General features: G+C 51.4%; 1 protein-coding gene across 1 annotated transcript; it reads right to left on the bottom strand.

The window, feature by feature from the left end:
* Positions 1–18479: 18479 nt before the first annotated feature.
* ZIC3 (Zic family zinc finger 3) lies at positions 18480–21038 on the bottom strand. The gene is made up of 3 exons (XM_075513151.1): positions 19982–21038; positions 19173–19336; positions 18480–18662 (listed from the first exon to the last, which is right to left on the bottom strand). The coding sequence occupies exons 1-3, from the start codon at positions 21036–21038 to the stop codon at positions 18480–18482; spliced, it is 1404 nt and encodes a 467-aa protein (XP_075369266.1).
* Positions 21039–22861: the final 1823 nt, after the last annotated feature.

Here is a 22861-nt window from a genome sequence, read left to right as displayed (position 1 = left end):
ACCAAAAGGGGATATCACAGAGCCTGAGGACCACAACCACTTCACTCTCACCTTAAAGAGGGGAACCTTTCATTGCAAAGCAGCATCTCAGCCCTTTTAGAAGGGCCACCAGGACTCCAAAGAAAAGTGCAAAGCATGGTTTCCCTCACCCAAGCCTGTAACAACAGCCTGAGACACAACTCCTTGCAACCAAAGCCCCCAAGCAGCAAGGCTGCCTCTCTAGGCAGCTCTTCTCCTAACATAGTCTTTTATACAACCCCTCCCCAAAGCAACCAGCTCATTTCTCCCAGCTGGCCCATCTCTACTCTCCTACAAATCACTACCTGCTGCACAGGCCTTCCTCTAGTTGGTGCCAAGGGGCTGATTAACTCCTTCCCTGCCAGCCACTGGAGGCTTGGACCAGCTTGTGACAGCCCCCCATCTGCATTTCCTCTTCCCAATGCCTCTAAGATGATAAAGGTCTCTCCCTGCCATGAGCACATACGGGGCCCTGTCTACAGAAGAAGGTCATCTGGCTCTTCACTTCATTTGGCACATCATTGCCCTCATTTATATTCCTAAATGCACATCTGAGCTTCCAAATGTAAGAAGTGGTTCAACTTGAAATCTCAGCCCTGAGGAATCTCCCCCACCTGCAACTGTCCCTATTGATTACAGACCTCTCCCCATTTCTTGTGCCAGCAGCCAGACGGTGAAGCCAGACTCACTCCTGCTGTAACACCATTAGGAGATATTTGTGCCAGCTGAATCCAAACCTCAGTGAAGTTACAGAGTAAATGACTTTGACCCGTAATTTTGTTTCCCACAAAATACAACCGAGACCCTCAACATATGGATATTTCTTAAGGAAGTGATTTTCTGAGAACAATAGTGAACTTGAAGAGACTGACAATGCCTCTTTAGCGGTTTGGCTAAGTAGAAGAAGGTTATCAAGTTGTCCCAGGAAGAAAAAAAAGTGAACTCTGAACTAGACATGCAATTTTGGAATTGCCAGAAAACCATTAATTGACTATCTAATCAGATCATTGTGTTTTTACTCATTCATGCTCAATTCATCAAGAAAAGTGGTTCATTAATCTAAAGAACTAGGCATAAAATTTATATATCGACTACTCTGTTTTATTGCCAAAGCCTACTGTATTATACTTCAGTTTTATGTGCATTATAATAAAAAGCATGTGTGAATTCTCATATTTTAAAACAGTTGTGCATCCGTGTGGTTTGAGTTAATGCTTTTGAAAACATAGTCTCCACACGATGCTATCTGAAAATAGAATCTGCCTACGATAAAACTTTAACTCTTGAGATGTGGTATAATAGGTTTTTGTGTTAAAAAGAAATCCATTTTTGGAAAAGGGACTTTAGCTGTGTGCTCAGAAAATATCTAAAAAAAACCCCCACCCTTCTAAGGAGGCAAAGTAAAGAGTATTAAATGAACCAATTCACTGCAGTATAAAACAATCTCACCTCCACTGAGGACAAGAAATACTTTAGACACTACGGCATGGGAAAAAAATGGCAGTCCCAGCCAGGTTGAAAGGCTAGAATGAGTACATCAATAATTACTCCTTATATCTTACCCAAGAAGGGAAAAAAAAAATATTTCAGCCGAGGTACAGGTTAACATTATTATACAGTTGTGTGTGAGTACTATATACTGGGAAATTGGAAACATGCTGATGGCAAACAGCAGAATTAATCTCTGTATTCTTCATCTATAACGAAGTCTGCAGTTGCAGGCAGATTATGAAACAAACATTTGTTCCCATTTAACTGAGTCTATTTATTGACAGTAAATATCAGCAGCAGAGATAAGAATAATATCCAGTTTGTATTTTTCAGGACACCATCGGAGAACAAGACCTCCTGCAAATAATGAAAAGAAGATGAAGGTAAATGAAGCTCTAAATATTTGTGCAACATAACATTCACATTCCTTATGTGCTGAAGAATAATAGTACTTATGTCAAATGATGGGTATGATTTTAACCGTTTGTATTTCCATATGTTTTAGACTAGCTCTGTGTACTTCGAGGATGCGCTAATGCAAGAAGCAGCATGTTTACAATGTTCGGCATCTGTCATATAACAGAAGTGATACACCGTCTTCATTTGCTTCACTGGTAACAGGTGCTACCATCTCTAGTCTTCACCAAAGGTCAACCGCAGCTTTCTAGGAAATACTGAGCTCTATTATGCTAACAGTCTTAAATGCAAATGTTTTTTCTGCTAAGGGAGAATTCTGTTTAACAATCAATGTCACAATATGGCCTATTGTTAGAACAAATTACCTAGTCCATTAATTACACAGCTACCTTTCCATCAGCTAGAAAAAAAGACGCCCAATATATACAAAATAGATACACACACTAAGTAACCTGTTGTTGCAGTAAGGCCAAAATGAATGGTGATGTTAAAAACAGTGGTGTAACTCCCCTGGCTCTCCCGAAGTTAGACCAGGATGCTTTTGGCCCATTTGTCTAAGGAAGTCAGCGCTCTTCCTGGGTGACTGATTTTTAGTGACACTTCCTAAGTAGTTGTCATATTCTGAAGTTGCTCACCCTGCCCTCCAGGGACAAGAGGCCCGCTTGAATTAGTATTTGTGTCCAAGCAGTGGGAGCCTGACTCTGTTGCCCTCCTGCCCTGGGGTGCAGAACCAGTGCCAAATCACCATCCCGATGAGCTTATTTGGTTGTAGCACCTAGACATTGTAGTCATGGACGTCCTTGAGTCAGGCCCCTGCTCCTCAACTCTCTCTCTGTGTAAACCAAAAAATCCTGCAACTAAGGACCAGAACCTGGAGCTTCCCCTTCCCAGGACCGGCACCTGGGCTTCTGAGTCCACACTGGATCACACCCTGAGGCCCCAGCAGTATGCAGAGGCACTACATTAATGATCTTCTTAGCGAACCAGCCATCGCACGGCAACAGAAGCTCCAGTCCCTGGTGACATTGTGTCAAAGCTTCAGTATGCTTCAAGTGAGTCAAAATGACACTCAGCCATACAAAACACGGTCACTTCAGAACATTTCTGGGTAGTCCCAAAAGAAATAGCTATGACCATGCATCCTTTTTTTTTTTCCAACTGTTAGCCTTTGTTATTCCACCCGAACAGCTGCTAAAAGGAACCCAAGGTTTCATATGGAAAGAGCAGCACAAAAAGTGGATTACAACCATTGAAAGAATAGGGACCTCATGAAAAATGAGTGTATGGTTCCCCCTGTGACAAGATTTGAGAATTCCAGCAAAGCCTGGAAACCCTCCTATCATGTCTGGTTACCTCCGCGGCATAATATGTCCCCCAAAACACGTTTCTCTTTTGCGCAAATGGGAAATATTTACTCCTAAGTGAATCTAGGGCGGTACCTAATGACACAGCCAAGCAAGCCCAGCACTCCACCTTCCACAGGGCATTCAGAGCAGCAGATGAACATATCAGTGGTACATCTGCAGGAAGAGGCACCGGCAGACATACTTTCTCCTGCCCCTCAGACGAGATTACTAGCTGAGACTCAGCACCATGCTACGTTAAGTCCTCCTGGCCAAGGCTGTCCTGGGTTTAACCAGCTCGGAACAGGCAGCAGGAAATGGAGCTGCCTGCACCTGCCCTAGGGGTACAGCCAGTATGTAACAAAGACTGCAGTCCACATCAGATTTGCATTCATGGGACTGGAGCTTCCGAAGTGGCAATGGAGAAGCGATACCTTTGCCTGATGATTCCCAGCTAGGCTTGCTCTAAGAAGTCACATGATGAAAACAAGCTACGGAATATATCTGATGGCTCTGATGGTGTTTCCCTTTGCAACCTCTCTGGTTAAATCCTGCTCTTATGGTTTGTTGTTCAAAATTATGATACAAATTATTTGTGGGTGTGTATTTCAACCAATCCATTGCTGCCACTATATGGGAGGATTCACTGTTCACAGAGCAGTCTTATGCAGTGAGTTTGGAGACCTCTGTCACAGCACACTGCATCATACCTGAGCAGTACAAATAAGCTCCATCAAATACCTGGTCTTGTCTTGGTTAATATGTCTATTCAGCAAAGCAGGGGCCATCAGGAAGATTTAAGCATATACATAAAACTAAGCATACATCTAAGAGCTTTACTGAATACATGTCCCTTGCAGCCTTGTGGTAATCATGAATGTATCTTTGCAGAAACAAAATGTTAATGAGTATTCGTCAGAATCCTTTTTGCTTCACATTAAAAATACTCTTCGTGCAAGTGTTCCCAGGAGAACAAGGAAGAGAGGATGGAGATTTCACAGCTCTCTGAAGGCTTTTATACAGCATTCATCCTATTTTGTCCAACTCAATAGCGGCTTCTTCTGCAACCACAAGTATACGTCACCATTGCCACTACCCCCTCAAAAGGCAGATATGGATTCACACTAAAAATGACTGTGATGAAGACAAACTTGGCTGACTATCACCGTGTAAAAGGCACAGAAAAGAACGAGTGGAGGTTGTAAAAGAAAAATGGCAGGTGACCAAGAGTATAGGCACAGAAAAAGAGCAGAAAGCCAAACTGATTTAAATAAGCCCAATGACGATCTCAGACAGAGATCGCTTTTGGGCGAGGGCTGGCTGAAAAAGGCTTGGAGTGGGAACAAAAACTGACTCTTGATATTTTGCTCACTGCAGCGTCCAGGAGCTGGTGCATCTTCTTGGTGAAGACATAGAATCGCATCAAAGTAATTTCTGTTTCCCCTCTTACAAGCAAATAATCTGCCTGCTCCAAATTTTGACTAACCACCTGATGCAAAAGCAGTGAGGCTCCAGAGCAGGCAGCCAGACCGGCTGTTTGCCCTCAGGGAGCAGAAGTAACATCATGACTGAAGTTAAGACACTGAGGCCAAAGAAAGTCTGCATCTGGACTTTAGGTTCATGCTCACACTTTAACAGGTTTCAATGCAAATCTAAGGCCGTATGGTGTCCTTGACTCCACTGAGTCAAGTTTTACTAGACAGTCAGTAGCGTGACACCATCCCCCGGCACTCAGCCACATCCTGCGGCTTTTCAGCTCTTCTCAGACATTTGGGTCCCATAAAAAGTGACATTTGCTAGCCCTGGCTGTCGAGGCTCCCTGGGGAATGCCCTCCACCGCCCTTCCCACAGTGGGCACCCTGCACCTTCCAGCTCCCACAGCCACCTTTCAGTACACAGAAACTCAACGGGCCTTGAATTTCAGGCTTTGGGCTTAAATTAATGGCCATGACTTCCCACTAACTCTTCTATGTCACCTGGGGAAATGCACCACCAGAGCAAACACTTCCCCAAATATTCCAAGGGCTTTGCAGCATCTCCTGACAGGCTTCAAAAATAGGAAAGTTTGAAAGACGAATTGTGCCCTCAGAAAGAGCGACCACTTTGCTGTCATAATGCCGTGCAGGCAGTATCTCTCCACACCGCCTTTCGTGCAGTCCCAGTGATGAAGCAGGACACAGATTCCCATTATTAGCAGCTCTCCAAAGTACAAGAGACAAATTACTGCCTGGTAATAATTATTAACGAGAAGAGTATTTTGTACTCTTGAGATTTTTGTTTACAGTCTTGCATGGCAAAAAGATTTTGAATAATCTCTCAGCCAAAGGAGCAGAGACACAGGTACTAATGCGGCACCAGAAAGCAGTTGTTTGAACCAGGCGCAGCTCAGATCCTAAAGGCTGTCACCATAGCACGGTGCAAGCAAAGCCACCAACCCACTTTGTGCAGATCTGCTTTTCAAACACGAGGAGCCCTGGCAGTCTGAGCACAGCCAGCACTGGAGGGACGTAGCAGTGCTCGTGTCTGCTGTTCTACGTCACTCCCCGAAGCCAGGGCTCGGACTTCCCAGGCCTGTCTCCTAACTGCGGGAGCACGGTGCCCTCCCGAGCCCTCCCCACCCCTCTCTCAATGCCCTAAACTGACTGACGGAATTAGATTTGTGGAGTGAACTCCGTTGCTTTTGATCTCTATTCAAGGTGCCATCAAGGGATCTTAATAGGTAGTATCTTAGCAAACGCTTTAAGGCCTGAAACCGTCATTAAAGAAACTCCTGATTCTCACACTTGTCTGAAAGAATAGAGGAGCAAGCTGGCTTCAAATGCCAGTTGACAGATGGGAAGACATATGGACTATAGGATTGCTGATCTAAAGAGTCAGAGCCATGGTCAGGCTGAGGAAACATACATCTTTATTTTGATGTTGACCTCAAAGGGAAGAGGTCTGAGTCAACAGAAAGGGGAAAGGGCAGAAAATATCACAAGTGTGAGGCCAGGATTGCTTTGAACTTGAGGACACATATACTAAACGGTACCAAGTTGACAAAAAGGCTTCCTGACACCCCGTGTCTACAAATTTAGCAGTCTGACCCATATAGCTGCTTGATGCGTTTTCGGTAACGAGCCAAGTGAGGATCAGTAACGCTGATGCAATCTCCTCTGGCACCCAAGAAGTCTGTCATTTCTTCCAGTGCCAGCTATTCACTGAGCCCCAACACGGAGCGGGACGGAGGCACATGGGGGCACTTTGGGTTAAAGCCCCCGTGATCCTGCTGCCAGTCGTTGGAGGGGCTATGGAAGTACAGGATCCCCCCGAGCCACAGATCAGTGGATCCCTGCAGATCGTTTCTCCTCGAGTGCTGTATTTGTTTCTGTACTGGGTCTATATGGAAAAACGTATGACCCCATCCCAACTCATTAACATTGCACATAGCATTTTCTATAAAACTCCCCCTGGGACACTTAACTGTATTCCTTTCCAGCACTGAAAAAACGCTCAGGATAAAGTTTAGACATTTGGAGCCTTCTGCTGAATTTAAATGGATGCGCGAGGAATCCATGAAACAAATGAAGGGACAGATATCCTATTGTCTTCCCAGAAAAAAGCAGGGCCTTTTAGTTCACTGTCTTCCTTCATGTCGTCTTTTTATCACAAGTGTGCACTGATGAAACTACTTTAATGCAGTCTGTTCCAAGAGATTAAATTGAATGTCTGTGTAGAGTTTCAGGGCTCAGCAGCATAGCATGGCAGCTTCGTTTCACATCTCCGGGACACTGGGCAGGCATAAAAATAATTGCAGACTCAGAACGATCAAGGAATGTATCCCGGCTGCAACTGATGCTGTATTAAAAGGAAAGACAAAAGCCAAAGTGCATAATGAATTTAAAAAGATTTCTTTATCAAACATGTCATTTGTTTGAAGGACTGAATTGCTGGCATCAGATGTGGCAGATCAGCTTGTTACCAAAGCGAAACATGAGGACTGGTATGCAATGGCAATTGATGAGTCAATTGAAATCACTGATGTTGCTCAAATGCGCATCTTCATTTAATATGTCAATGGCCAGAAGTTAACCAAAGACCTTCTGGTTTTGTCACCACAGAAGCAAACCAAAGGCTACAAAATATGGTGTGCTAGCGCTGAAGCTCAGAGGCCCTAATATACTTAATGGGAGCTGACGCTCCAACTACAGTTGTCTGTGAAAAATAATTTCTGACATACCCCTAACAACTGAACTCAGGCTCGTGAGCATCAGTGCCTTGTCCATCAAACCGTGCTCTGAGCTGCATTAAAAGCAAGATATTAAAATGGCATTAGATTACCCAGAAACACAGTCGTCTGTCTAAGGCTGACACCTATTCCTTGTGCTGATTATTCAGCTTTCTCTTTATGGGGATGTTCTTGAAGGGAACAGTTTGCTAAGTACTCAGGTGGTTTGTTGATTGATAAAAATACAAATAATTCTTGGTAAAAATATTTTCAAAATTCTTCCCCCCTACAAAACAAAGCAAAAAAAAAAAACCCCAAACACATTTCCTCCATCCTTCCTAACCATTTCTAGGTTACCTGGGCAGAATTTCTTGGTCTTGATACAATAAGCCTAAATACTCTTGTTGAAAAATCTTTACAAGGTTGAATTTTCATACTTTAGAAACCCAGAGCGAGAAAGCAGAAAGGGTGACTTTATACAAGCCAATTTTCAACAGAAGCACCCATCTGGATTTTTCACTTGAGGAAATAGCAAACTTACCGAGAGAGTATAAAATCTCTCTCAGGGTCTTTGGGACGTATTTTGAAGATTTTACTGCAGAGAGGCAAGTCTCCTCTGAGCTTGGTAAATAACCCCTGGCTAAACTTGCTGAGAACATGCAGGTAGATTTAACTAGTCAGGAGAAGCTTTCACTGCGGTTTAGCTCTATGAGCTGCACTGCTACAGCTTTTTTCTACCCTGAGATTTCCATCTCCCCTGCCGACGGAGGCAGAGTGGGAGCGAGAGGTGAGCAGCCTTGGGGTCTCCCACTGGCACCCACGGGGCCGACCCGGCAGCGGGAGAACTCGCTCAGTGCCTAACGAGACGGAGAGAAGGCCCCATGCCTCTGCCCACGACCAGCATGCAGCCTCAATCCAGCTGCAGCGCGATGCCTAGTAAACACTCTGGGATTTGTTAAAAATGAGGCTTTTCTAATACGCTGAAGATGACAGACCTCAAGTTGTCATATATTAAAATGGTGCGTACATTCCTTCCTCCGAGTAACCAATAATGGGACAAAAATCCTTGCCAACTCCAGTCTGTCCCTCCTGCCAAGGATTGTTTGAGCTCGGCTCATCCCGAGTGCCCCCATTGGGATCCAGATATAGATTAACACAGTTTTGAAATGCGCAAGGGCCACAATCATGCAAGGCTTGATCCAACCCAGACTGGAGTCCGTGGAAAGGTCTGCATTGACGTAAGCGGATAGAGAGCAGCACCATCGCGCCTGCTGCTGAGAAACCAGCCCCGGTCCCTCCGCCGCGGCAGAACGCGGGCTGTGGCCTCCAAGAATGGAGGGGAGCGTGGGGGAGCAGGAGGGCAACAACAGCTCCCCGAGGGTCCCTCTGGTCCCGAGCGTGGTGGGCACAAAGCTGCCTGCAGGAAGCCAGCCCGCTCCTTCCCCCTGGCAGCTCGGGTCTGGATTGCCAACGGGCTCCGTCACCAGCCGCGTCCCACAGCCCCGGCATGGGACCAGCGCCGGCGATGCCCACGCACTGCACCCGGCCAATAGCCGCGCACAGCTTTATCGTGGGAGCCAAAACTTGTGTAGCGTGGAGGGTACCTCACCCCAAGCACCGCACGCTGCTTCCCACAGGGCAAATCCTGTGCACGTCTCCAGAGACTCACGCACTTTTGTGGGGGCTCTGCCTGAACAGCCTGCAAATGCAAAAGGCTCAGCTGGGTGTATTCACACACAGGGACAAGGAGCAGCTCCTCGCTGCTGCACCAGCCTGGCCTCCTTTCACTCTCCTATTCCTCCTTCGCCAACCCACATCTCTTTTGTTCCTCCTTTCCTCATTCCCACGTTTTTGTGCTGCCCTTCCAGGCATCCCCTGCTTTACCCGACAGCCTGCCCTTCCACGCTCTTCTCCAAGTTTACTTCTCGGCCATCATTTCTTTGGGATTCGCTGCAGTCACAGGAGCAAGAATCGAAACGGGGAAATACCAGCCTTGGGGCCCTCTCCCTTTTACAGTCCCTGGTACTGGTACAGGGCTAGCAGGAGACTGCACCGAGCCCGGGGGGCAGCATTCATGCATGCACCAGCCCCCAGCTTGGGGCCTTCTACTCTATCACAGCAATAAAAAACTGCCCATTCAAGTCCTTTGTCTTAAAGATTTCCATCCTGGCTACAGCAAGTGCAGATTTATTGGTGGGAGCAACTGCAGGAGGAATAGTAAACAGCACACGCGTGCGTGCCTATGCCCGCGCATGGGATGCCGTGCCTCTACCGAGCGCGGCGGAAACTCACGACAGTCAAGATTAAATATGTGACTAATATAAAATGGGTTTCCCGGTGCATTAAAAAAAAAAAAAAAAATCATTTGGCATCTTCTTTCGTGACATACGCGGCACAGTCAGAGCGTTGTGGGGATGCACTGATGGGGGAGAACCGAAGCCAAGAGAGACGGCTGACGACGCTGGATCCGAGGAATCAGACACCTGCCTTATTATGAACAGTGATGCACAGCGTGGCCTCTGCTTTCTCACAGGCCTCCACTCACGCAAGCTAAATTGCACAACCCGTATCCGCCGCTGCCCGCTGCCGTCCTATTTAAAGGCGCAGCCTCACACCCACCACGAGAGCCCGGCCAAGGGGCAGACCCCAGGCTTCCCACCCCAAACTTCCTACTGCAGCCTCCCAACCCTTCCACGGAGGCACACTGAACGCTTCAACACTTGTTGACACTTCAAAATAATGTTAATAATGACAAAATCAGCAGCCGCATCTTTCGTTGACTTCTGTAGGAATTTTGCCGGAGAAAGGATGGCAGGACACAACTCCAAGCACGCTGAGTGACATCTCATATTTTCCAAACCGTCCTTAGATTTTTCATAACATCTAGCAAGCAAGTTGCTGACAGAAGCAGGACGGTTCCCTGTTTGTTGGGCAAGAATACTTTGCGATTCAGTAGAATACCAAATTTGGTAGAATGTCTTCCACTTTGGTAGAAGATATTACAAACAACTGTGCATTTTAACACGTTTTCGCATTACGCATCATTCATTCTGGGGAGAGGGGTGGTGATCATTTTCTGCAGACAGCTAGCAATGCTTCCAAGAATGAAAATGTTCATCGAAAGATAATGAAAACCAGACATTTAGTAACATTTTCATTTTGCATGTTTAAATATTTATAACTATGTTCATAAAACCACATGTTTGCTCTCCTAATGCTCTAGTGATTGTGTTTATGAAATGCAGTATTTCTCCAATGCCCCTTCCTCGCGTCAGCTTCTCTGCCGGGCACAATTTACTCGCGCTGCGGCACTGACGACTAGCTTTTACGTAAAAGACTGTCTGAGATTAAGAATAGAAAATTACTGAAAAGAAGAAAACATATTTTCAGGACATTAATGTTTCACTGATGCGTATGTGATTTTAAACTTTGTAGGGGGCATTTATGTTGGCTTAATTCTTTCACTGCAATTTACCGTCAATCTGGAAAGAAACTATTTCTTAACCTACGGCAAAACAATGAAATCTAGAAATATAAGTGCGATAAAACTAAGATGCTGATATAAACTATTGTTCCCTCTAGAGCACTTTTTTTTTCCCCTGGTTTGGACGAAAATTAAATGACAACAAAGACTTTTGCTATAATACTGCAGTTGTTCGAGTTTGTGTTATAAATTTCTAAAAAGCTGATCAAGTGGCCACAGCCTGAAATTGGGACTATTACACTTAGCAGACCCAGATGTGAGCCCACTGTATTCTTCTCTGTCCTCTGATTACAGACGTCATGATATAGCTTACGTGGTCCATTCTGGGGTATTAAACGTACAGAGAAACCACAGCTGCAAGGCAAGGCTTGCAGAGCTCAGCCGTGCAGCTAGGCAGGACCCAGTAAGTTCTTTATCAAATCATAATTCTTAAAATGCCCCACGTCAGCTTGTAATTTCAAAAAGGAACTAACAGCTATGCAGGTCTTTTTTTTTAATTTTCTTTTCCTTTTTTTTTTCTAAACACCTCCAACCTGAGATTTTTGAAAGGGTCAGGGAACTCCTCTGAAATCAAGTCCTCAGCAACATAAAGTGAGCACCAACAGAGTGTTTTTATTTTAATCTCAGCCCAGCATCCTCCCGAAGGTACAGGGAGTATCTTCAAGGTGCAGTTTCAACTCCTTTGGTCCTTTCCCTGCCTTCTGCATCCACATCAGCAAAGAACGAAAAGGAAACAGAAAAAAAGGAGCAGATTTCAACATCACATTGGTATCTCATTTTAAAAACAAAATGATTGGTGCAAAGTCATTAAAGTAAATCACTCCACTTACTGCATTATTTTAAAATACTTCTGCAGGCCAAGATTAAAAATTAAATATATATTTTATTGCGGCAGTGTTGCCAATTCTTACAATATTATCAACAGCCTCATTTTAAAAAATATAAGTCAAGCTCCAGAATCAGGCAATTACATGAAAACTTGAGCTCCACTTTAAAACACAGGTATATGCCCCTTTGGCCTTACAGCTGTCACAAAAAAAAAAAAGGCAAAATAAAACATGGCCAGTGAGGCTCACAGCACTGAAAAAAATAGGAGAAAAAGTAACAAAAAAAAAAAATCCACTTTCTTTTTCTTTCTAAATCTTGTCAAATTAAGCAAGTCCATTTCAGGGGTGCCTGGAACCTGATTTTTAAATATTTGTGATTGACAGTTTCAGCAAGTTCCTGCAGCATCTTCTTTCTAGTAAAAATAATTATTCCAGGGAAAAAGAGTATTCTGGGGAACATCTGCCTTCCTCAGCACCAGGAGCCCTTGCACCAGTGAGCAGCCAGAGTCCAGTCCTTGCAAACTCTGCATGCATCGGAGGAACTTTAGTCACATAATCTGCTGCACAGAGATTTTTTCTCTTAATTAAAGATAGCATTTGAGTCCAAATTCAGACTCTTCCTATAGTTAAGACTGAGTTTCTCTCACCGATCTCAACGCAATTTCTATTTTTTTCTTGAGGTTATCAATAATTACTGAGAAGCTCAAGTCCATGGATTTAATAGGATACTAAATGCAAACAAAAGAAATGTTTATTTTCAGTAATAACATAGTAAAGTGGCGGAAACCCTGAATTCAACTGCATTCTACTAACACACGTAAAAAAATAAACACAAAACAAATGAAAATAAGGAAAAAGTGAACAAAAAGAACAATGTCATCTTCTTGCCCAAAACAGTAAAAGAATTACGCTATGTAAACTACAGAAAGCAGCAAAAATACTAAAAAAAAACCAAAACAAAAAACAAAATACAAACACAAGATTTTGCACTGGAATAATGTCTTAGTGAAACTGGGAGAAATTTAAAGAGATAAATAAGTAGGTAATTTTATTTAAAGCAAATACTATATGCTGATTCACTACCTCTCGAGCCTTTCTGGCTGTAGCTATATTTTCCAAAGCGGTTATTCGCTGTGGCATACAAATGTAGCAAGCCCATAGCTAGCAGAAACCAAAATCCTGACGTTTTCTACCCTGCTGTGACCCTGCCAGCTAAAAGCCACGTCCCAGCCTGTGAATAAAGCACAACACTCATTTCTGCTCCAAAACCCCACTCCGCTCCCTCTGAAGCACGGGAGCGGTGACAACCCCGCACCTGCCCATGCACAGCCCTCGGCACAGGCTGCACAGCAAAACACTTTTTCCGCGCCCTCCCCCCCATACCAAACCCTGCCAACGTTCCACTTTTTTCCTGCCCACAGACCAGTTTCGGCCCAAACACTGGAGACGGAGACGCTGGAAGCCAGGTAGGGCACAGCCTCCTCAAAAGCTTCGGGATCTCTGCCCAGCCCCTTGCTCCGCCGTGCCAAGTGCCCCAAAGCCCCCACGGGACTACCACAGGCCCAAACCAGGATTATACGACGCTCTGAAAAAGGACAAAACCATGGGAATAGCCCTTTCTGCACATATCCTTTATGCTCCTCAGCCGTTAAGCCTCTCCAGCTTCCACAGCCTCTTTCCAGCCGGCAGGACCACCGGTGACTTTTCCCCTCCGAGTTTCCCAGCTGTCCCAGGTCAGGCTACCTTGCCCAGCGTGCACAAGAATGAATCCTCAACATGCGAGCTGGGTCTCCCTCAGAAGGAACTTCACGTATCGCCCATTCAACCATTTCAAAGTCGAGCTTTGGCAATTTCAAAGCTGCCACTATTGAACAAGTTGCCAAAACAAAATCATTCAGCTAAACTCTTTTTTTTCCCCAGGCCCTTTTTATTAAAGTTTCTTTTCACACAAACATTTGAAATGGAGAAACATTACCGACCCGTTAGCTAAAAGAACACCTAAGCAGCACACAACCTTCTTTACTGAGAATAAAAATTAGCATCTTAATATTAAAATATATCTGCGCCTCCTTAGACAACTGCCTTCCCCGGTTTCTGCAGAGGGTTTTCCACAGCTAGTACAGAACAGATGTCTGTAATGCCATCCTAAACCGTCTCCTCTCAAGTCGGCAGAGCAGGTCCTTGCTTTGCCATTCTCACTCACCGGTGTAAGCTCTCACGCAAGCATTTTTACTGCCTGCAGTTATGTCCAGGTGAGTAGGCACTTGGAAGACATAGATTATATTTTTAACCCACACAAATAGCACAGTAAGGTTAACCAAATGTCTTAGTTCAGGGGATGCACAGATTAGTCAGTACGATACAAATTGTTTCCTTCTGCACACGCCACAATAAAATTAGATTTCTGCAAAGAATTTAAGGCTTCCTCTAGAGTTTTACCTCTCCAAAACAAGAGTGCATCTCTGCAGGGATATTTTCCATACAGTTTGATCATACTAACAGTATAAATAACAGGGATGGTTTATCAAACAATCCTGAAAGTTAGCCTCAGCTAAAAGAGCTGGTGTTAGTGTGTGGTGCTTTTAATCTGGGAACATCATATTAAAAAAAAATGCAAACACACCATACTACACCCTATCCACTGCTTCGGAGCTTTACAACCGACAGAGTTACTATAGGAACTTAATTCCTTGTGCCGTAGCGCTGAGACGCTTCAACACAACCTGATCAAATGCCTTCAGGACTCTGCCTTCACACTGTGTGCAACCACTAGCTGCTAATGGCACGCACAAAGCTTGAAAAAAAAATATATCATTTTCAGAGGATTACACCAGACACAGAGACAGATATGCAAAAACAATGACGCCAAAGGAATCAAAATATTCATGGCTCATAAAGCGTGGTAGAGAAGGAATGGCTCCAGCTCATCGCCTGCCTCTGCTTAGATTCTTTATAGTACAATGAATCAACATTACCCCCTTTAGAAAACCATCCTGAGTTCTGTTTATTTGGGGACAAATCCACCTAATCCCGCTCATACAAGCAAGCACAGCGACTTCAAGGGAGCTGCCAGTCTGGGAGAGGACAGCAGAATACGGCCCCTTTTTGTGAACAGTCCTGGGACTCTTCTGGGGTGCGACACAAAATCCATTATTAATGACACACTAAAAGCTGAGCTAACATGGCACCTGCTCTGCCAACGCTGTCCTGCCCTGGCCGGCTCTATAACGCTTTCGCCCGAGCTGTGAGCAGAGGGAATGCCTGCAAGTCCCTGCTGCCAGGCCCTGGCATTGAAAATCATGAGCTGTCTCACCCCAACTCACAAAACCAGCCTAAGAAATCTGGGAAAAAGGCAGGGTCTTTCCTGTTCTGGGACTCTCCACATCTCCCTGCAACGGGCAAGGGTGAGGAACAGAGCCTTTTTGCTTCTTTTTACAGAAAAACCCTTCTTATTTGTCCATGAGAGCTGAGGACTCGGCAGCAGGGTGAGACAGGTCCTCCCTGGCCTTCACCCCAAGGGGTCGGGGCCAGCAGCAGCCGGTGGGCAGAGGCACTGCATGGAGAGCAGTGCCCACCAGCACAGCGTGCCGTGCTGGGGGGACACGGCCCTCCTGCCCCCCCTCACCGTGTCGGTGCTGAACCCCGTGCTTTGCAAACATTTCACAGCCAAACAGGTCCCTGGCCCTTTTTGCACCCATCCCAAACCCACGCCTCCATTCCAAACCATACACACGCACACTCCCCAGCTGCCCCTTCCCCATCCATGCCCCATTTTGGGGGGGCACACGGACGGACAGACACTGCAGAGTGGCTGAGGGGGGCCCCTGACCTCAGTGGGGTGCAGACAACAAAGTGGGTTGCTCCCCCTTTCCCCATACTGGGTGCTAGCCCTGGCTGGATGGGCCCAGGGTGGGGGACCGCCTGGCTACCCAGGGAAAGCCAAATCCCTGGATCCAGGATGCTGGTTTTAAGTCCTTGCTATAAAGGTGGCTGGGGTTGTGCTGCCAGCCCAAGGAAGCAACTGCGGGGGCAAGCATGAGGGCAGGTATGCCAGCACGGCCTGAGGGCCCCGGGGACCACCTGGAGCCGCTGCGGGGCCAGGAAGGCCCCCCCCGCACCCAGCCCCCGGCGGGGCCGCTCCTCCGGGCACGGAGACGCTGCATCCTCCCGGCCGCCCGCGGGACAGGGCGCCGGACAACCCCGGCCACAGCGGAGCCCCCCGCTCTGGGACGGCGTTTCGGGGACCGACAGCAGCAGACGCCCCGCGGCACCCGTCCCGGGGTCTCCGCCGCCCAGCCCTGCGCACCCGCGGAGCCTTGCGCACCCCGCGCCTCCCCGGTTCCGAGCAAAGCAGTAACGAAGCCGAGCCTACCGGCACGTTTCCAGGCCTGGCGCGGTCCGGAGCGACGCAGACGCGACCCAGGTGGGTGTCCAAGGAAAACCCGACGGCCCCCGGCGGCTCCGCTCCTCCTCGCCGGCCGCGGTGCGGGGCGGCCCCGCTCGCTCCCCGGGAAGGGCCCGGGCCAGCAGCGCTCCGCGTCCAGCCCCCGGGATCGGCTCTGCGCACAGCGAGAGAAAGCCTTCACAGCATAAAAGAAGCGGAGATCCATGTCTGGCCGGGGTACCTCGAAGGGAACTATTTCAAGGGGCCAGGCCGGGCAGCGAGGAGCGGAAAACCCGCCAGCGCCGGGCTTGGGGGATGTTATTTTTCAGATGTGCAACCGCAGAGGCTGCGATCCACCTTCCGCCCGTCCTTCCCTGCCCGATAAACCTTTTTCTTTTTTTTTTTTTTTTGAGGGAGAAGAGGGTAGATTCGTTTAATTTTTAAAGCATGTAAGGTTTCGCGGGTTGCTTGCCCGAGCGGACCCTGCGGCAGGCTGGAGGGGACGGACCGCCCCGTCCTCCCGCAGTGCCCCAAGTCAAGTTCAAGACGGGCCTGTCTGGGGTCTCTCCCGGTCAGCGGAGGTGCGGAGCCCGTGGAGCGGGCCCCTGCCTCCCCCCGGAGCTGGGGTTAGCCCGCGGTAAGGTCCCTGCGCTCTGAGGGAGGATGCGGCTGCGGAGCCGGCCGCCCGGGCCGGCCGCGCTGGCGGGGAGCACCGGCCGCGCTCCGCCGGGGCAGGAGGCCGTCTGCATCCCCGCCGGAGCTCCGGCCGGCCCGCCGGGGCCACGGGCGTCTGCCGGCCGCCGGGGACACGGAGGTTTGCGGGGGGGGGCGGCTTCCACCGTCGCTCTGGCTGCTTGGGGCTCCTGGGCGGCGCCGGAGGAGAAGTTACTCGGGTGAGATTTCTCTGCTGGACCCCTTTTCTCTCCTGAGGACGGGGAAGCTTTTCTGCACCCTAGTCAGGAATAAAGACAAAAAAAAAAAAAACCCAACAGGCGATAACGGAGAAAGTCCGGCGCGCCGCGAAGTCGCCGCGGGGTCCCGCCGGGAAGCAGCCCGGTGGCGGCGGGGCCGGTCCTGAGCGGCTCGCCGGGCCCCGCAGCCCCGCGATGCATGCAAGGGGCGCCGGGCGCCGCGCCGCCCCGGCCCGGTACTCACCGTCGGGGCCTCCCCGTCGAGGCGGCCCCGCTGCCCCCGGCGCTCCTCTCCCTCGGCGGCGCCGCGCCGCGGGCTCCGTCCGCTCGGGAAGGCGGCGGGGAAGCGAAGCGGAGGGGCGGCGGAGGGCGGGGACAAAGGGACCGGAGGGAAAGCGGCGGCGAGAGGAGGCTTCAGCCGGCATCGCCAGCCCGAAAACAGCGGCCCGGCCCCGGCGGCAGCGGCGAACCCGGCCCGCGACGGCGCCCGCGGCTGCCCCCGTCCCCCGGAGGAGGTCAAAAACGGCTCTTTCCAAAACAATAAACTTTTAATGCTAAAGCAGTTATAACCAAAAGCTGTACAGAGTTGGAATTTTTTTTTGTTGTTTGCTTTTTTTTTTTTTGTTAGAAAACAATTTTTTTCTCCCCCATAAATATTCTTCAGTTCCCGGCACTTTGTATCAATAATTAAATTACGAACGATAAATATGGCATCATGGATATGTATTTACAAAAAAAGTTATTACAAAAAGGCAACTGTTATACTAAACGTCACAATCTGGGTAGAATAAACACCACATCCTCATCCTGAAAAATACTGACCGACCCCATCAGACGAGAATACATTCACAAGTGTAATGCTTGGAGAGAGAGGAGAAAGAGGAGAGCAGAGAAGCTAGAGAGGAAAGTTCAAGACATAACAGGACTTTGGCACGGTTTAAGACTGTAAGTTTAAACAATCACCACTAAGGCGAAGGAGAATTGTCATCCTCATGTCAACATCCCACCGAAAGAAGGAAAACCAGAACAAATTAAAAATAAAAAAAGTGGGGAATCGGAGGAAGAGGGACTGGTGCGGGGAGGAAAAAAAAAAAAAATCAAAGAAACGACTGCGACTGCAAAAAATGACAACAAAAAAACCCAAATCCAATCCTGAGAAAAGGACATGGCTAGTCCAGCGTCTGGGCTTGCAAAAAATAGTAATAATTATAATATAATAATAAAAGACACCCCCCCCCCTCCGGATCCTGGCAGTTAACTAGGTGTAGCCCTATGCGGTCGTCGGTGTGGAAACTCCATTTCCGTGGGAGCGAGCTGCAGTTGGCTTGGTTTGTCCTTTTTTTTTTTCCTTGTTCCCAACACATTTGGTCCAGTCTCTGGCTGGGCGGCAGCTGCCTTCACACATACCACTCATTAAAATTGGGGGGCAGTCCAGGGTTGTGGCCGGGGTTACTCTGAAGGGCGGCCGGCGGCGTTTTAGTGGAGTCCTTACTGCCGGCGGAGCCCACCGCAGGGGGGGTGGAGGACTCGTACCCCGAACTGGCTGCAGGGGAAGAGTCCGACCCCTGGGATTCATGCACCTAAAACCAAGAGGCAGAGATGGGAGCGAGCTCGGGGTCCCCGCCACCCCGCTGAGCCGGGCTGGAATGCTCCCCCATGCAGGAGGGGCACCGGGGTCCAGCGCTCGGCCCCTGCCCGGCAAGCAGGCGGTTCATGCCTCGCCGGCCACCCCGAGCACCAGCGGCAAACGCCTGCCTCGGCTGCCGGCCACTTCGCTGCAGCGTCCCGGCGCGGGGGGCTGCAGCCACAGGCCAGGTTGTACCGGCACAGCCCTCCAGCACCCGGCCACGCTCTGGAAACCGGGCAGCGTTTGCAGCGGTGGGAGCACAAAAAGAAACTCCGCCACTTCCCCGGGCTGTGCTCCAGCCACGGCCTAGACACCGGGGACCGCCTGGGCCGTGCCGGGAGCGTGGAGCTCTGCGGCCGGCACCGTTCAGCTCTGCCCTGCCGCGGGGAAACGAGCCCTGAGCACGCCAGCGACTGAGCATCCCTGCTCAGGGAGGAAAGGGCTGGGGCGCAGGGGTGATTACCTTCATGTGTTTCCTAAGTGAGCTGGGGTGGGTGTAGGATTTGTCGCACACCTTGCAGATGTAGGGCTTGTCCGAGGTGTGGACGTGCATGTGTTTCTTCCTGTCGCTGCTGTTGGCGAAGCGCCTGTCGCAGCCCTCAAACTCGCACTTGAAGGGCTTCTCACCTGTGAAATTCAGAGAGGATGAAGGAGGGCCGTTCCCCTCTCCATCCCCGCCTGCCTCCTCCCAGGACGGCCTCTGCCCCGCTCACCCCACCTTGGGGATACGCAAGCACCCCAAAAAAACGGAGAAGGGGAAGATGGATAGCAGGGTTTGTTACGTGCCGGATAAATTCGGGTCAGCCTTTGTTACTTTTAACTCGCCTCCCGCCAGACCCGCGCCGTGCTCGGGCGGGGACGGCGGCTGGGCGAGCCCGGGAAGGGAGAAGACCCGAGATAAATTCAGCGGCTCGGACAGCTTTACGAGTCGTACTCGAGGACAGAAGCCAAAATACGTTTGCTTCCTGCCTTCCCCCTCGCTTCCCTCCACGCGGGCAGAGGCTGAAGGGGAGACGGGGCTGCAAATAAAAACACTTTGACAAAAGTATCGCTGATTTAATTAGGAGAGACGCCGAGCAGGCCTGAAAATCAAATAAAGAGGAGCGGAAGTCACCGAAAATGAGCTTTCATTAGCATGTCCATGGCTCCCTCCGCAGAGGCGCGCAGGGCCCGAGAGCGGCGGCGGGGCCGCGCACCCGCCCGCTCCCGCGGCCGCCGGCCCGTCCGCGCAGCCCCGCGGGAGGCGTGTGCCCGGGGGGGCCCGGGCCTTACCTGTGTGCGTCCGCTTGTGAATCTTGAGGTTCTCGGAGCGGGCAAAGATCTTGCCGCAGCCCGGGAAGGGGCAGGGGAAGGGCTTCTCCCCCGTGTGCACCCGAATGTGGTTGACCAGTTTGTATTTCGCCTTGAAGGACTTGCCTTCCCGCGGACACTCGTCCCAGTAGCAGATGTGGTTGTTCTGCTCCGGCCCCCCGACGTGCTCCATGGTGACATGGGTCACCAGCTCGTGCATGGTGCTGAAAGTCCTGTCGCAGCTCTTCTTGGGCCGGCTGAGCTGGCTCTCGTCGAGCCACTTGCAGGACAATTCTTGCTTGATGGGCTGGCGCATGTACCGAAAGAAAGCCCCGGGGCCGTGGTGGTGGTGGTGGTGGTGGTGGGCCGCCACGTTCATGCCCATATTCATGTTCATGTGGTTGTAGTTGTGGAACTGGGCGCCGGCGTAAGGGTCCGTGCGGGGGCTGGAGACGGCCCGGTAGGGATCCGGCCGCCCGAAGAGGTCCCCGCGCAGCCCCAGGTGCATCTGCCCGTTGTCCACATGCCCGTTGGGGGACGTGTGGCTCGGGCTCTGCTCGTGGAGCCCCGGGAAGAGCAGGTAGCCCGGGGTGTCCGGGATGCCGCCGGGGCCGTGCAAAGCGCCGGGGGAGCCGCCGAAAAGCCCGTGCTGCGCCGTGCCGGAGGCGGCGTCCGCGATGCCGGAGCCGCGGTTGCGAAAGAGAAAGTCGCGGGTGGAGTTGAAGGCGGCGGCCCCGCCGTAGGAGGGCACCTGGCCGGCGTGGTGGTGGTGATGGTGGTGGTGGCCCAGGGCGCTGGCGTAGCCCGGCGCCTGCGGCGTGAACGCCGAGCTCTGCCCGGCGGCGAGGTCGTGCGGGGCCGCGTTCAGCTTGAAGGCGGCGGCGGCGGCGTGCGAGGAGTCCCCGAAGGGGCCCAGCCCCATGCCGGCGGCGGCGGCGGCGGCGGCGTCGCGGCCCGGCATCTCGTGGTGGCGGGGCGCCGCGAAGCCGCCCACCCCCAGCGCCGGGAACTGCGGCCCTCCGTCCAGCAGCATCGTCATGGGCGCGGGGCCGTCGGCGCGGCGGCAGCCTGCCCCCCCCTCCTCCCGCCCGCCCGCCCCCAAAAAAGTACAAAACCACCCCGAAGCGCACCCCCGCCCCCCGCCGCGGGCAGGCGCGGCCCCCGGCCGCGGGCGGGCAGCGAGGCGAGCACCCCCCGTCCGACACAAAAACAACACAACACCGGCCCCAAAAAGCCGCCCGCCCCCAGAGGCGCCCGCCCCCCGCGCCGGGCCGGGCCGGGCCGGGCCGGGCGGCGCAGCAGGGCGAGGCGCAGCGCGGCCGCGCTCCCGCTCGGCGCCGTCGGGGCACTGACGGGGCGCCCGCCCGCGCCTCGCACATAAACCAACGCCGGGGCCAGGCCGCGCCGCGCCAATGGGGAGCCGCCGGCCGCCGCGTCACCTGACCCGCCGCCCGCCGTCCCATTGGCGGCGGCGCGCTTGATTGGCACGCGCCCCGCGCCGCCGGGGGCGCTGATTGGGCGCGGGCGCCTCGCAGGTAAAACGGGGGGGGACGGACGGGACGGGACGGGACGGGACAGGACGGGGGGAGCGGCGCGGAGCGGAGCGGCGGGGAGCGGAGCGGAGCCCCGCGGAGCCCCGCGGCCTCTGTACTGGCGGGGCGGCCGCGCACGCACGGTGCGTGTCCCTGTGTCCCGCTGCGTGGCCGTGCGCGCTGCCCCGCTGCCCCCGCCCCCCCGCGTGTCCCGCCGTGCCGTGCCGTGCCCCCCCACGCCGCGCGGGACGCTCGCCCGGGGCGGCGCGGGGGGAGGCGTAAAGCCGCTGCAAAGCCGCCGCGCTGCTGCAAAAATAAAAACCCGTTAAACTCCAGCCGGCGCCTTGGGGGTGGTTTCTCCGTTCGTCTTTATTCTTAATTTTAGTTCCATTTTCCTATTTCTTTTTACTTTCGCCTTTGTTGACTAAAGGCGAGGGCAGGACGGCCCCGAGCCGAGCGCGGAGAGCCCGCTCCTACCCCCAGCCCCGCGGGGGCGCGGGGCGCAGCTTGCCCGGGCCGGGGCGAACTTCCCCGGCCCGACTTCAGCCGCCTCTTCCCTCCCTCGCTCCCCGGCGGGGGCAGCGGCGGGGGGTCGCACCCCGCTCCGCGGGCAGCGGGGCTCCGTCCCCTCCCTCCCCGCCGGCCCGCCGAGCTCGGCCGAGCAGCGCCCGGCACGGCGGCTCCTGCGCCGTGTTTTTCCTACACTCGTTTATCTTTTCCCCCCCCCCCCCCCCCCCGTCTCTTTCTTTCCTTTTTTTCCTCTTTCTTTTCTTTTTAATTTTATTTTGCAAAGGCAACGTTCTGCCTTGGAATAATTATCAGTTGCAGACAGCGCTATAAATCCACTCATTTTCTGTTCTGGAAAGCATTTGCAAAGAACTATGGGGAGCAAGAGTGGAAATAAAAGGCAGAAAGAAAGATGGCTGTAATTGTAATATCCTGAGATTTGCTGAGCCCCCGAGTCTGGCTATTGGGCAGGTCTCAGCCTCGCCGCCGGCTCTCTGCAGGAAACGTAAAATCTGATCAAGTTCAGAGACGCATTGAGAGCCCGCTTCAAGCAGCGCTTTATAACCGCGGCCCTTTCACATCGTTCCCCCCAATCAGCCCCGGCAAAGGCTTCGCATTCTTTATTTTAGGGTTTGCAGGGAGGGGGAAAAAAAAAAAAAAAAGAAAAGGAACGGAAAAAAAAAAGCCACCGATATAAAATCTCCCCGAGAGGTAACACCGGTGCCCGTCAAACACTCAAATTTCCCAGGCCACGGCCGCCAAGAACAGTCCCAAAGTCGGAAGGTGAGTCCCTCGCTGCCGTTAGTGCACGATCGCAGCAGAA

This window comes from Mycteria americana, chromosome 10 (assembly GCF_035582795.1).
Source record: "Mycteria americana isolate JAX WOST 10 ecotype Jacksonville Zoo and Gardens chromosome 10, USCA_MyAme_1.0, whole genome shotgun sequence".
Classification (NCBI taxonomy): Eukaryota; Metazoa; Chordata; class Aves; order Ciconiiformes; family Ciconiidae; genus Mycteria; species Mycteria americana.
Note: the sequence above shows the minus strand (reverse complement) of the source record. Positions and strands in the feature narration are given on the sequence as shown.

Coding starts and splice junctions, on each gene's coding strand:
- ZIC3 (XM_075513151.1), bottom strand. CDS start 21,038: ATGACGATGCTGCTGGACGGAGGGCCGCAGTTCCCGGCGCTGGGGGTG. Junction 19,337..19,981: donor TCACAAGCGGACGCACACAG/GTAAGGCCCGGG, acceptor TGAATTTCACAG/GTGAGAAGCCCTTCAAGTGC. Junction 18,663..19,172: donor CACTTAGGAAACACATGAAG/GTAATCACCCCT, acceptor TCTTGGTTTTAG/GTGCATGAATCCCAGGGGTC.